Consider the following 14,948-nt stretch of genomic DNA (forward strand, 5'->3'; position numbering starts at 1 on the left):
TATATATATATTATATATATATATATATATATATAATATATATATACTGAAAGCATACCAAATTATTAAATGTTTTGTTTAACTTGGAGTGTCAAAGATAAATAATGTGTTTTTTTTATTTATGTTTATTAGCTATATTCATAAAAATAAAATATCGGGTTATAATCAATCTGATGTTGAGTTTTTGTTGAAATAAATGGTGCCGCAGTTAAAGCTGGATCTCAGAGTTGGCGTCTCTGTGTTTCTTTTTTTCTTTTTTTGGCTAGATTTTGAGTGTGTGGAAATGTTTGTGTTGTGATCACAACAGTCCACTTGCTTTCTGTTTTTAGTCCGGTGTTAATGACTCACCCGTTTAGCTTGTGGTTGTTTGTGACAACACTGAGCTCCACTTCATATTTGCTTCAGGTCAAGATGTGTTTAGGACTTAAGATCCATGTGACTTTCACCACAATTCAGTGATATTTTTGACAAGTTTTGCTCATGTTTTTACATAAATATAGCTTTTTTATAGCACTTTCTGAGTCTATGTTTGCACACTTTTTAATGTTGAGAAACTCAATTTAGTTGTAAAATAATGAAATGATTTCTGCAGAATACAGATTCTTGTTCTCTCTTCTAGCACCTCCTGCAGACTAATTCTATTTCAGTCTTTCTCTGTCAAAAATCCAAGATTTTTAGGCTTTATTACACTTTCTCCCAGTTTACAAGGTGATAAAGGGTGTTTAAAAATACAGAAAATAAAGCATACTTGAATTAAAAACAAACAAATTAAAACTCCATGACAGTGGTTTTAATGTTCAGTTTTATGCCTGAAAGGACTTTTTTTTTTTTTTTTTACACAATGTAACAACCAGCTGAAACACACTGCAAAAACCCAAAATCTTACCAAGTGCTTTTGGTTTAGTTTCTAATGCAAATATCTTAGTACAGTTTGTACTTTTAAACAAGAAACAGAAGATTGTTTTAAGTAAATAATTCCATAATATTTTACACAGTTAACGTGTAAAATTAAACATAGCTAAAATGGAGAACATTAATAATAACAGTTAAAAACGTATACAAAACACATCAAAATTACTCATGTAACGATGTATATCATTAAATTTGTCTAAAATATATGTTAAAGTATAATATTTGTAAAGAAAACACAGAGCTACAGCACAGTTACAAACAGCAACTGTAAAAAGGGGGCGGAGCTGTCGGTTACTGGTTGCTATGGTAACCACCAACCGTCAGCAGCGAAAAACGTAAAACACCAATAAACGTCTAACTGGAGAAACAACGTCTTAACTAAACAAAAGAAATTTAAAGAATAAATAAGCAAATTTGGACAAACTTAACATCTGTAATATTGTTTAATGAAAACGGTCACAGAGTTTTTACTAAACAATAATGAAAACTTTTACTGGGAGGTTGTAATGTAGCTATACGATATGATTTGTTTTATTCTGTTTTGTGGTATTTGTTCTTCATTCTGATTTACAGCATCATTATCTATTTTTTCGTAATTTTCTTTTCTTACCTGAGCACACTCAGTTACATACAAGTCGCACATGAAGGACATATGCAGATTATTTTTTTCTAATCTCAAGAAAAATGTATGTTCAGAAGTCTAATATATGAATTTATGGATGTTTGGGTTTAAGGTCGTCATTGTATGTTGAGGCTACGTCATAATATTTGCAAACTCGTCATTCACGCCAATAGATATGTAAATAAATGTAAAATGATTTGTTGTTCAGCAACAGCTAACTGCAATAAAGCTAATTATCTATTCAGTGATGAAAGTTTGTGTTGTTTCACCTAAAAATGTTGTTAGATGTGGAAAAGCTTTTGAAAAAACTTGGTTTGTTTGCTTCTAACAAAATGGCATCAAAGCTTTGCAGTCCAAGCACCACTGAGGCTCAGATTCCAACATTTACAAGGGATTCTGGGATCAATTTGAATGAAATCTGTGTCACTTCGGGAATGCAGATCTATTAGTCTGCTGGAATGTGTGCAAACAAAGCAGCTCCAGAAACTTCAAGTTGTAATCAAAAGCTAGAGGCTTTATAATTAAAGCCAGGCAGAGAAATGTTGGTCATTAAATTCCCTCATGGATTCCCAGTTTTTAGAAACTCAACTCAAAATGGTTGTACTTATTTAACAAAGCAAAAGAGGCCAGAGAGTTTAATTACTCTGACTACACAAAGTCCTTACATTATTGTATTTAGCTGAGGACCCTGGTGAATTTCTGCTGCAGTAAAAAGTTTGTTTGAATTGTGTTGAACTGTTCCTTTAGATTTGTCTAAAGGGATTTTTTGTCTTTCAGGATGTTTATGTTGTAGTTTATAAAGAAGCTAATAAATTGGATGTTAATTATTAGAGCATGAACAATGCAGCTCCGCATTTTATTAATGAAAATGTGTTAAACATCTAAATGACAAAAAATGAATAAATTTATGCAAACAATTTCAATGATGCCACATTTGCCCTGAACTCGGAAAGTTTGAAAAAGGTTGATAATTTTGGACTTTTGAAACTTTCACGATTGTATTTTAGTGATGTCTGATCACAACACAAAGGTTGTTACTAAAGAAACACTCCAATTTAATTCAGTTTTTTGTGACCATTCAATGAATAAAAACTTTTGAAATGGAAAACTTTAAGAGTACAATGTATTTTAAAGTTCAAGAAAAGATCTTAATCAGATTTTAAATTGTGCTGGAGAAAAGTGGGATTTCTTTATTTTGTTTTTACCAAACTTGAAGAAAACAAACTGATTTAGAAACATTTTCTTTTGCCTGATTTTATTGTATTTATTTTTTTGTCATTTTGGTCCTTAAAATACCAAAATTTCCACTTGCCTTTATAATTTGGTCCGTCTGATGACATAATTTTTAAATATTAAATGATTGAGCATTTCTTCAGTTAGTAATTTTACCAAATACTTTTTTTACTTCTGGATGTCTACTTTTCAAAAATGCGTTGGAGTAGTGCTACTCTTTTTGGGTTCTCCACCCACCTCTGATTTCGTGTTCAACAAACTGGAAGCAAACATTTCCAAACTGTTTCACTGACGTATTACAGCAAAAGAAGAAATGAGTGGAGTGAGAAGTGGCCAGACGGCCGGTGAAGCTGCTTCGTCAGCCGCCCGGCCGGATGTGAGCGTACGTCGGTGCGGGAATAACACCTGCCAGTATTCCAAGCGGGAGCGGAGGCAACCTGAGAAGAGTGGTACCATGCAGGGATAATCGCTTAGACATGTGTCACCCTGTGTGTGCGTGTGTGTGTGCACACGCGTGTTCACAGAAGCCCTTTTTTTCCATCACAGAGGCCAAGGCCGCGGGTTTTCAAGGTGCTCACCCTGCAACATTTGTTAGCAATTAGCCTCGGCCACAAACCTGACTTTCAACAAAACACATGGACCCTCCCTGTTCTCCTCCCACTCCCATTCTTTCACCCTGTCCCCTTTCTGCTCCCTCCCTTCTTCTCTACTTCCTTTGTTCCCCTCCCACATTTCTCTCTCTCTCTGTTCACTCCTTGTTTCTATTAAACTACTCTTCTTTTTTCGTTCTTCCCTCCTCTTCAGTAGTTGCTCAGGGGGTTTGTGTTTTCAGACTCTGAACACATGCTCAGAAGTTAGAGCAGCCTTTATCCATTTTCTTTTAAAAAATGAAAACGATTTAACTTGTATGCATTAATATTTTTTTAATTAGGAATACTTTTATCCAGTTTGGATGCAGATGAACGCCTCTTTTCATGTTTTTTTTTTTTTTTGCATAAATGCACTTTGGGACGTTTAAGTTGCATGTTTGGGAATACAAATGAGCACAAATTTGTTGGATAAAAGGTAAAAAAGGACGACATTTTCATCATCCTCATCCTTGTCCTCAGGCAAACTGGAACAGCATCACCTGGCAGGCATCCAAGGACAGAAACCATGAAAGGTAAAGCTGCTCTTTTTCCTCTTTTTTTTATTAAACTTTGGTGGGATTTCTTTGTTAATCGTGTTAAGAGAAGCCATGTTTGTCACTGTGGGATGCAGGTCAGCACCTGCACTGGGCACCAGCCAACATGTGCTTCTCATCAGCACCGAAACTTGGCAGCTTGTATCCTGAGAAAGTGTGCAGTTGTTGTAGTTGGACATGACTCTTATATCCGTCAGCTTTAAAACTGTGTGTGAGTGCAAAACACGGCAGTTTCTGCAGAGCACAAAATCTGCTTTTCCTCTGCTAGATTCCCACAAACTGAGTTAATGTTCCTCCCAAAACGTGGGCGAGTGAATTTAGGTGTGTTTTATCACAACAGGGCATGAAAGAAGAGCCTGCAGTGGCTTTGAAATGTGCTGACGTTCTATAAGACACGCGGTCTTACAGTACAAGAACAAAAATGCTAAATAAGGCAAGAAATTAGTAATTTATCTTTAATTTTTTTTACCTGTTTAGGCCATGATCAAAGGCTTCTTAAAGGGGATGTATTGTGGAAAATTCGCATTTCGCATGTGTTTGTACTTCCATTTGGGTCTCAACCGCTCCTAAAAGCAACCCAAGTGCTTTAAAAGAAAATCACACAACAATTCTTTGGCAATAAGTTAATGTTTTTTGGTGTCTAGAAAATGAGCCATTTAAAAGAAAAAAAATTCAAATGTAACGTCACAAATCAGCAGTGACTGCCACTCACCTATCAACCCCAGCAAAGTCTGTCTCATTCCCTAGCAACTCCAGTGGAGTTCCGCCATCTAACATTGTACAGCTAACCCAATTGAGCTGTACAATGGCTGCTGGAAAATACAAGTTGTTTTGTTCTTGACTTAATAAATGTTAAAACATGCAAAAATGCATCAAATCTATCTCCTGGCTCATTGTTAATGATAATAATTAAGTACACCATTGGAGGAGCTTTGGCAGTTTGCTGGTTGGGTTACAAATTAACACCTTACGAAGCTAAAAACACATCAACAGTGACCCCAGAGCAGCAAATATTTCTACCTGTCAATTTGGAAGGAGTTATAAGAACATTTTCAAACAATTTGAAGCCCCGTCAGAAGATCAGTCACCAGTGGAAGGCACCAGTAGGAGGTGGTATCCTCCTGGAAAGCTAAACTTTTTAACCTGTAGCATGTTAATTATTAGTGTTCATGACAGGACAGTTAAAAAAAGACTGAACAAGTAAGTGATGTTTGCAGAAGTTATCAAGAAAAAATTTAATCTGAATCAACCACAAAAACAAAATACTTCGGACAAATGAGACTAACTATCTGAACTCAACTATGCAGATTCTTTCGCTGCTATCCACAGTGGTTTGCTTGAAAAAATGATAACATGCGGAGAATGATTCACAACAACTTTACTTGAGAAAGCTTTTAATCAATCTGCACAAGAATCTTAAGACAGAGCCCAAAATGCCTGGCAAACAATTCCTGCACGTTGTTCTGGTAAATGTTGTCTAGTTTTTCCCATTTGGTTTGCATTCTCTGAAATCACAAACAGATCCGCGATCTTGCTGAATTAATTTGCATGTGAAAGACAAAGTGGTTCATAATGGGATGTCTGTGGCTGCATATTTATTGCAGAACAATGATTTCAAACGGGGTATTGAGTTGATTAATGTATATGAAAGTGTCAACAGGAAACAAATTCCAAGTAAAAAGGCAAAAATTGAAGTCTTGAAAAGACTCAGTCGAAGTCCAGACCTCAACTTGATTGAAATGCTGTGGAATGAGCTTAAAAGAGAAGTTCAAGACTCCATCAGCAGGGTTAGTGTTGATGAGTGGGTAAATATGAGTCGAATAAAGCCGCACTAACAACAGCTTTTTCAAAAGATTAATGCTAATGGTGGTTCTTAAAAGGAACATATTATGCAAATTTCATATTTTGAACATTTTTATACTCCTGTTTGGGTTTCTACCGCTTCTAAAAACAAACGAAGTGATTTTAAAAAATGAAACATCCAGCCATGTTTTGGCAATAGCTTTATGTTTTGTGGTGTCTGGAAAATGAGCCATTTCAAAAACCTTCCAAAACTAAGTGGGTGGCAGCAAAGTCTAGCCCGTTACCTAGCAACCGCAGAGGACTCTGCCGTCACGTAGCACCTAATTGAAGCTTTACAATGGCTGCTGGAAAAGACAACTGTTTTGTTGTTGGCTTATCATCCAGAAACCACTTGCTGCATTCTTGTTCGTTGTGAAGGAGGCTCCACTTCTGTTTTTCAGGTGTGAATAATGTGCATAAAATGTAATGAATGTACACTAACCTCTTCAAGGAAGCGTAATAAATGACCTTTACAGCATTTCACTCATGCAGTACTTAGTTTTCTGCATAACTGTGACTTAGAAAAAGCCACAAATAAAGATAAAAAGGATTTATTGTACATTAAGCAAGACCATAAGCTGGGGCGAGCTTGGTGAGAGTCAAACTGAAACCAAAAGAATGTCATAAATTAACTCCATTAAAGCACATCTAAGGCGCTCTTCCCAGCCAAATGGAGCTGGAGGACTCGTAATGTGGTTTCCAGCCTCTTCCAAGCAGAATAAAACTTGCTGCTTCACAGATTCCTCTCTGGGTTGTTGAAGACACAGAGGCAGGTGGCTGCGAAGGAAAGACTCGCAGAAAGGTGATTCGGATTGATAAACTCGTGGTAATTTGTGTTCTTTGAGACGTTTTCTGACAGCCAATCAGTTTAGGAATTTTTTATTTACGATATCAGAGGTTTGTGGCCTCAAAAAACATTCCTCTGACTTTATTCAGTTATTGCCAGAAACTTGACCTTAATTTTATTACCAGGACAAACCCCAAATTTTCTCCTTGATGGAGTTGGAGACCAAAAATCCTGGTTTTATAATTACAGTTCTTGCATTCCACAGCTCTTAATGATCATTGCGTGAAAATGAAGGCCAGTAATTGTGTCATACACACCCTTTAGCCTTGTAAAATCTGACCAGGCTTGTCTTTCTGTCTCCTTCTGGCAGTCCAGACCAGTTAAGTCCTGAGAAAGCAAGCACAGGATGGAAACCATCCTGATTCACTGTGGAGGAAAAAACGAGAAGTCTCTTTCTTGTCTATAGTTTTGCAGACTGCAGCAGTGCATACCAGAGAGCTCTGTGAAGAGACCACACATTCCAGTCAGAGGGCACCCAAACGGCTGAGATGTCAGAAAATGTTTGAAGAGGGAGCATTGTAATTTTTATGAGCTGTGGTTCAGACCTCCAGTCAGGTCTGGAGAGGATCCCGTCTTCTGACTTTGTGGATGTCCTTCTTTGCAGGAAGAATTGTTTTGCCAGAACATAGTGCCTTGCAAAAACTTTTAAACATTTTGACATGTTATGAATACAAACTTCAATATTCTTTAATGGGATTTTGCTGGTAGATCAACACAAACTGGCACATCATTTTGAAGTGAAGGGAAATGAATGCATAGACTGCACAAACAAAAACTGTCACCAAGTATTTTTGTGCAAATATCTTAGTGCGCTTAAAATAAGACAAAACTAACTTAAACATAACATTTCAACAGGATATAGGAGCTTGATTTAAGTCAATAAATCATGAAGAAGTACTGGTTGCATTGGCGGATTATTTTACTTATAACAAGACATTTTTTCCAATGTTATGAGTATTTTTCATACATATTGATGAATTGTTTACTTTGTGTGCGCAAATCTTCGTCACTATTCTCCCAATGTCGAAAAAACACTTCAACAATTACAGTGTTTCCATTAAGTAAGAAATTAAATGAAAATCACTCGTGAATAAGCTTGTTTACGCAGTAAATCAGTACAAATCATGATAGTGACGAATGTAAACATTTACGTGAGATAATGTCACGCAGACGAGACGTCGGCGTCTTATTCAGGAAATTGTAATCAGCAATTCTACAGAAGCGCTATGAATGACACACGACTTCTGTGTGATGCTACGAGATGCACATTGTCCGACAAAAAAGCAACACACAGGCATTCTCCTACCACTTCCTGTCGTCTTCTTCGTGGGTTTTCGTCAGTAGCGACGTCTGCCAGTTGATCACGCGACTCGTGTGAGTTGAAAAAGTATTTCCCCTGCAGTTTTGTCAAATATGTCAATTTAGATCTCATCCTATCAAAAAAACATGAGATTTTTCAAAATTGACATGTTTCCATTAAACACATTTATTTTCGTAATTTCAATTTGAGCAGTTTTATTGTTAATGGAAACGAAGCAAGTAATAACATCATACATTTATCTCCTTTTTTATTCCTCTTTCGTTTCTCTGTCCTTGAAGGATAAGTCCCTTTTTGCAACATTGTTTTGCTAATTTATCTTCCACTGGACCTTTGGAGGTTTGGATGCGCGCGCAGCTCGTATGACCAGTGAAGCGTGACTTACCTCGACCACAAGGGGGCCCCCAAGAGCAATTTATTTTTTCTTTTTACCTGCATAAACAACGATTTCCACATGATCGAATATATATATCTAAAGAAATTCACAACTTTATTATGAGACTGTGTGCTTTTGTTAACATAATCACATAGACAGAAAAATCAGCCGCTTTGTACAGATTTCCTAGAATCTTTTTATGACTGACATGGTGAGGTCAGACATGTTTCTTACATGTCAGCTTAAAGCAACACCCTTAGTTAAAAACTGTAATGTTTAGCATTTTCTTTTTTCAGAATCATCTGTTCACCTGCAGATATCTGTCAGGCATGAAGGACAGAAACAGGAGATGTTTATAGAAGCACGCTTTCACAGCCTGTTACATGTCGGCCTTTTTCTGCTCTTGTAACCTGCTGCTTGGCTCAATATTTTCATAGCTGCTGGAACTGCTTGATCTACAACATCTGGGCCCGAGGCCACAGGCAGAAACATGAACAGTTACATATTCATATTTTATTGCCATAAAATTTTGCCTTGTTCTGCAAAGACTCTTGTCTTGTACTTTAAATCCAAACGTGGGGATAAAAACAACTGTACGAAACTCTTCAGTCTTCTCTTACCTCAGGGGCGTCCAAAGTTTTTGTCATGTGGGCCAAAGCCATTGAGTCTAAAGGACAAGAGGGCCTAAGAAAATGTTTTATCCACTCAATAATAATCTAAACTTGCAATACTTAAATTAAGGAATCAGATTTGTTGCTGAAAAAGAATGTAGGAATTATTCCAGATTCAAAACTTGCTAATTTTCTAGGTACCAATTGGAAAGCAATAGGTCACAATTTAATTAGTTCTGGTGAATAAAATCAGGATTTAATTCAGTCTTTCTTTGAAAATGCTTGCTGTATTTAGTCAGGTTTGTTAAATTAATGAAAAGCAGATTTGGGTTTAGCAAAGCTTGCTTTTGAGTAAAAGTCAAATACAGCAAATGTTCACATATGGGGACATACAGGCAGGAAGTTGAAAAATAAAAAATGGGCCTCAGATTGACTTGTCTTACTGTAATTCATAGGAAAATCTCCCAATAATTTCCAATAAATGTAGATACTTTTGATTTTTATAAGCTTTAAGATTTATAGAATAAATTTTATGCAAATACTTTGTTTTATTTTTGATGTTTGTGGTCAGAAATCTTTCCGCATACCTAACGTCTGCCCTTTTATTTTGTCAGCTAATGAAGCCAAGCAAAGTTTAAACAACTTTTCCACTGAACCAAATTTATTTCTAAGTATTTCACAGTTCTTTTTTCCTGACTGGGAAGGTGTGACCTGGTCAAGCTGTGCTGCAGTCAGATTAGCTTAGTTCTGCTCTGTGTGTTTTGGACCGGTCCACTTCCTCACTAACGAGACGGACATTAGTTTTTTCCAACATGGCGCAGTCAAAACCCATAAGGGTGGCAGAAAGAAGGTGAGAAGTTTGGCTGTAAACATGAAACTAGTGGAAGAATAAGCCCAGATAATGACTTTGAATTTATTTTCAAATAGAAAAATGAACCAAAAAAAACAAATTTAACCCCCCAAAATCTCAATATGCTTGTTTAAAACTTCTAAAGCTTTAGTATTATTCAGTGCAAACTAATATATTCTTACCATACACTTTACTTACTGCATATTTATGAATAACTGTGTTTTTTTCCTCTTCTTTTCTGTGTTTTTCCTCCCTCCTCCCTGTTTCGTTATGTAAGCTGGGCTATTTTTTGGCCTCAGATGTTCCACCTCTGTCTCATGTAAACTTGGACTTTTATGCAATGTTTCCAGAACAATAACAATTTATATATATTTTTAGATTTATCTTGTGATGTCGTGTTGTCTTTGTGTGGTTCTGTTCTCTAATTTTCCTCCAGCTGAGACCATTTTGTTTATCCACCTGTCAAATTATGTTGTTTGAACTTGTTTACTTGAAATAAAACAGTTTGGAGTAGTTTAAGAATTTGGTGAAAATGTTTGTTTTAAAGCAAAATACTCAGTTATGTTTTGTACCTAAAGACCTCTGCTGGTATTCTCATGCCACCCATTTTTTTGTTTCTTTATTACAAAATTTAAACCTCTGCTCATAGAGTAGAACAGAATATTTGTAGCAAAACTGAACCAAACAAATACAAAAAAATATTTCTTTTGTATTTTTGTATTTTCTAGGTACCAATTGGAAAGCAATTGGTACCTAGAACCAATTGCTAGTACCAATTGCTAGTACCAATTGCCTAGAACCAAACCAAACCAGGCAAACCTGGTTTGGTTCTAGGCAATTGGTTTGCCTAGAACCAATTGCCTAGTTGCAAACGAAACTGAGTTTCATTTGCAAACTCAGTTTCCATTTGAGTTTGCAAATGAAGACGAGGATAAAAAGCTCTTTAAGTTCCCATTATCTTGCTTTGGGTGACTTTCCCCCCAAATATTTAAAACTTTAATCAGTTGTGTCGCCACAAACAGCATCATAATTACTATGAATTATGTAGTAATTAACACATATTTAGCTGTGCATTTCCAGTTAAACCCAACATCATTTATGTTGCACTTTTCAAATCTACTTGCATATTTGTTCAGGCTGGAAGTAAAATTAACAATTCTAGTGTGGCCCAGATAGAGTCGCAACTTTAATCTGAGTTAAAGATTAGGGCAATTGAGAGATTATGACTAAAGATAAATAATCAAAATAGCAACAATCTGCTGGGTTTGTTTGCTGAAATGCCAGTAAAGGTTTTTCCACTTATTGTTCAGAAGGATATGAATAATTTTTGGCATTTTATTAAAATAAAAAAAAGAAGAAATTATTCTGATTTTTTTAAAGCTTTATTATCCTTTAGGGAAGTCTTCTTGTGTATTTATGACTAAATCTGTCCAGTAATATGATTATGCTGCAAACAGCTCCATTCAGAAGATATTATAATCCAGCAGGAACAGATTGTTTATATTCTCAGTCACTCTTTATTTACATTAGCCGCCTAGCCTGTAAATTCTCCAAATATCTGCTTCTGATTGGCTGAGCAGAACCTCATGACGGCTCCTTTCCTGGAAGGTTCAACTCCAGATAGCCAAGCAAAGCTGCTGTTTTTATTTATTTTAATAATTCTAATAGACATCAGCTTAATTAGAAATAAATTTAAAGAATTAATTAACAGTTTATATTTTTTAGACTCTAAAATTAGTGTAATTGTTTTTTATTAACCTCTAATCGGAGAAATATACTTATTTAAAATATTGTATTAATAACTTATGTAATTTGTTTGCTACTTTTTATTGCTATTGTTGTTATTACTATTATTGTTATTATTTCAGTTAATGACAGTATCAGTAGTATTAATGGTATTATTAATATTCAGGGTTTTTTTTGTTGCATTTTTTCTGTCCAGTCTCTTTAACATGTAATAAAGTTAATTTGCAATAAGTGAAAAAAAAGGAATGGATGTGAAAAAATTTTACTTTCTGACACAATTTCTTCTAATGTTCTGATAAATTATGAATGCTTTATTTATTGACAGTGATATTGGAACTTTATTGCATTAACCGTAACAAATACACAGCTCTAGAAAAATGAAGAACCCAGAGCACTGAACCTCGTTGAAAACTTTATGGTTTTTCCATCAAATTCCTGAGTTAAAACGTTAGTATTGTTGTTTCCAAATGGAAAAGAACAATGTTCATTTTACTCAAACATAAACCTATGAAAAGTAAAATCAGAAAAGCTCGTAAGTTTAAGTGGTCTCTTAATTATTTTAAAAGCTGTATCTGTGGTTTCTGAACAAGTAAAATGCCAAATTTACCTCAGAAACATGACTCCAAAGTCAAACATCTCAGATTCAACCATAAAAAAATACTTTGATTACATGTCTAACACATTTCCAGCAGTCTGGTAGCCCATAGTGACGTTGTTTGCATAAAGATCAGGTCTAGCCAGGCTGTAGTATCCAAATATCTCTCATCAGGTGCTTGTCAAACTGCATATTTGTGAGTTTTGCTGTTCTGTTCATTCACACACTCCCCTGTTGTTTAACTGTGTGTTTCCAAACCACCATTACAGCCTCAGGTGTGGCGTTGGAGAACGTCCAGCTGATGACATGTTTTATAAAGTCTGCAGCTATAAAAACATGAAGTCAACCCTTTTGTGGGATCCCTAATAAAAACTGACTTTACGCAGTTTATTAGCGCTATTGGTTTTTACAATGGTTGTGATGACAGCCTCCTCAGACTCTGAACACACACAAAAATCCCACAAGCATCAGCACTCACAACCAACAGCTGTTTTCCTGATTTCTGCTCACAGAAAGCCTTTAATAACCACATGCTGTGTTGTAGGAGAGAGCGATAGGGAGGCAGATGCTTAGGGTCAAACTAATTAAACCTGTTCGAGGTAGAAAAACTTTAGGCTTTAACTTTGCTGTGTCTCTTTGTCTCTGTTCTTCAGACAACAACGGTGGATACGAGAACCAGCTATTCAAAGGTAATAGTCATCGAGGCTATGAATTTAAATTACTAACTTTCTGCAGAAAATATGAAGCTTAATTGCTTAAAATAACTATCATACTTTTTCTGTGTCTTTTTTTTTAAGGCAGTTGATGTTATAAGGCCCATGTGTCAAACTCAAGGCGCGGGGGCCAAATCTGGCCTGTCGTAGATTTTTATGAGGCCCTCAAAACTCCAAGTTACTTCAATAAGTCCCTCCAGTTTTTCGCTAATACGCAAAATTCACACAAAATCAACAAAAACTCGCATTTCTTCTGATTTTTCTGATTGATTGGCTTAAGTGTCTGCTGCCTCAGCCTTACTTGACGTCAAGTTATAGTCCGTGATTGATATGGCGAGTAATAAAAAGTCATATCAAACCTTGCAAATATTGTAAAAATTTCTTACAAATATTTCTAAATTAGCACCACAAAATCCGGGATTTTGATTGGAGAAAAACAAAACACAAAAAACAATCAGAAAATCCTGGAGGGACTGCTCAGTGTGAAAAGATGTTCATTATTTAATTTTAAGAAACACAAACAGCTACATCTTAAATTTTTAACAGTTTAATTGGTTTTATCAATACATTGTGGCACAACTGGCCCTTTAAGAACGTTCAGATTTTTTAGCTCAATATGACAGCGCTGCCATAAGGGGGCGCTAATAGTGTCACCAGAAAGTATTGACACCCATTCACTTTTTCAACAGTTTCATTTTTCAAAAAAACAGAGGGAAAAAAGCCGACCCTGCAAAAACCCAAATCTTACCAACTGTTTTGGTCTAGTTTCTAGTTCAAATGGGTTAGTACACTTGAAATAAGACAAAACTTATTTTACAAGTAACATTTTAGCAAGATAAAGGAGCTTGTTTTTAGTCAATAATTCCATAATAGCGGTGAAAATTTTCTAGCTCCATTTGCAGATTATTCCACTTACAACATGGGAAAAATGTCTTATTATAAGTGAAACCGTTTGTCGATGCGACTAGCACTTTTTCACCAATATTAAGGCATTATTGCTCCTGAAATTTTTATATCTTCTTTTACAAAATTACCAAAATGTCCAAAAACTTTATTAGTATGGACTTTATTTTTTGAAAGACAACAAACAGAAAATGATCAACAACATAATATAAAAACAATGAAGAGGTGACAATAGTTTCTTGTAGATTTAAGTTTTTGTTAATGGATGTATTTGTGAATCCCAGCTTTGTTGCTGTGTCTCAAACTCACATGGTTGTGTAAACCAGAGTTCTTTGTATTATTAATATCAAAATATTAAAACCTAAACCTGTGTTATCCATATTTTATTCACTCTTCAGATGAGGACTTCTTGGGAGAGGAGGAAGAAATGCCTTCATTTAGAGGTAAGCTTCATACTATAATAATGCTACTGACTCCTGTTTGCAGTGTGTGATTTAAAAATAGATGATATAACCACTTTACTATTTAAACTGTATTGTTTCAAATAATAGAAGTACTACCAAACTGCTATCATGACATTTCCTGTTGTAGCCACAGTTTTCACAAGTAGTTAGGAGGAACAGAGGCGAAGCCAGCTAAGCTAACTATTTAGCCGGGGGTTGCTAGGTAACCAGAGTGAGATAGATGGGACCTGTATCTGATCTTTTTATGACAGTCTAAAACAACACAAATCGGGATTTGTTCTTTAATACGACCCTGGATACCTGTATATCTGAAATCAGATACATATTTGATCTTTTCAAATAAGACGTGAGTCTGTACAGCCAGGTCGCGTTCATCCGACCCTAACTCATTGATACTCGGAAAAACGTTACTATTCTGCGCCATGACACGCGCAAGCTGGAAGAAAAACAACAACTATGACGGACTATAATGAGGATTAAGCTGTTGATGTGCTGGTGCGTTCAGACAACTTCAAAATCGTAAGCTATGCTCCACCGTTAGCCTCCATGTTTACTTCCGCAAACACGAAGCACTTCTGGCGGTTGGCAAAACACTGAGCACGCTCTCTAGGCGTGACGTAATTGCGCCCTCTACTGCGCATGCGGGATACTTTCAGGTCGATTATGGCAAGCCGTTTTAACATAAATTCGGTTTCGTCTGACTATCCGTAATTACATTCCAGATATCTAAAAA

The 14,948-nt window shown here is 35.8% G+C and overlaps 1 protein-coding gene across 2 annotated transcripts in view; it reads left to right on the forward strand.

Moving 5' to 3' along the window:
• Positions 1-14,948, forward strand: part of scara3 (scavenger receptor class A, member 3) — a 41,346-nt gene that overhangs the window by 13,356 nt on the left and 13,042 nt on the right. Inside the window, exons 2-4 of one of the 2 annotated variants that reach the window (XM_015051271.1) lie at positions 3,877-3,929; positions 12,789-12,824; positions 14,150-14,194. In XM_015051271.1, the coding sequence (XP_014906757.1) occupies positions 3,923-3,929; positions 12,789-12,824; positions 14,150-14,194 (88 nt within the window). In that variant the 5' untranslated portion in view covers positions 3,877-3,922. Of the gene's footprint in view, positions 1-3,529; positions 3,930-12,788; positions 12,825-14,149; positions 14,195-14,948 lie in introns of those variants that run through there. The other variant, XM_015051270.1, reaches the window with a different exon arrangement.

This window comes from Poecilia latipinna, unplaced genomic scaffold (genome assembly GCF_001443285.1).
Source record: "Poecilia latipinna isolate Pla-1442-1.1 unplaced genomic scaffold, P_latipinna-1.0 Scaffold1038, whole genome shotgun sequence".
Classification (NCBI taxonomy): Eukaryota; Metazoa; Chordata; class Actinopteri; order Cyprinodontiformes; family Poeciliidae; genus Poecilia; species Poecilia latipinna.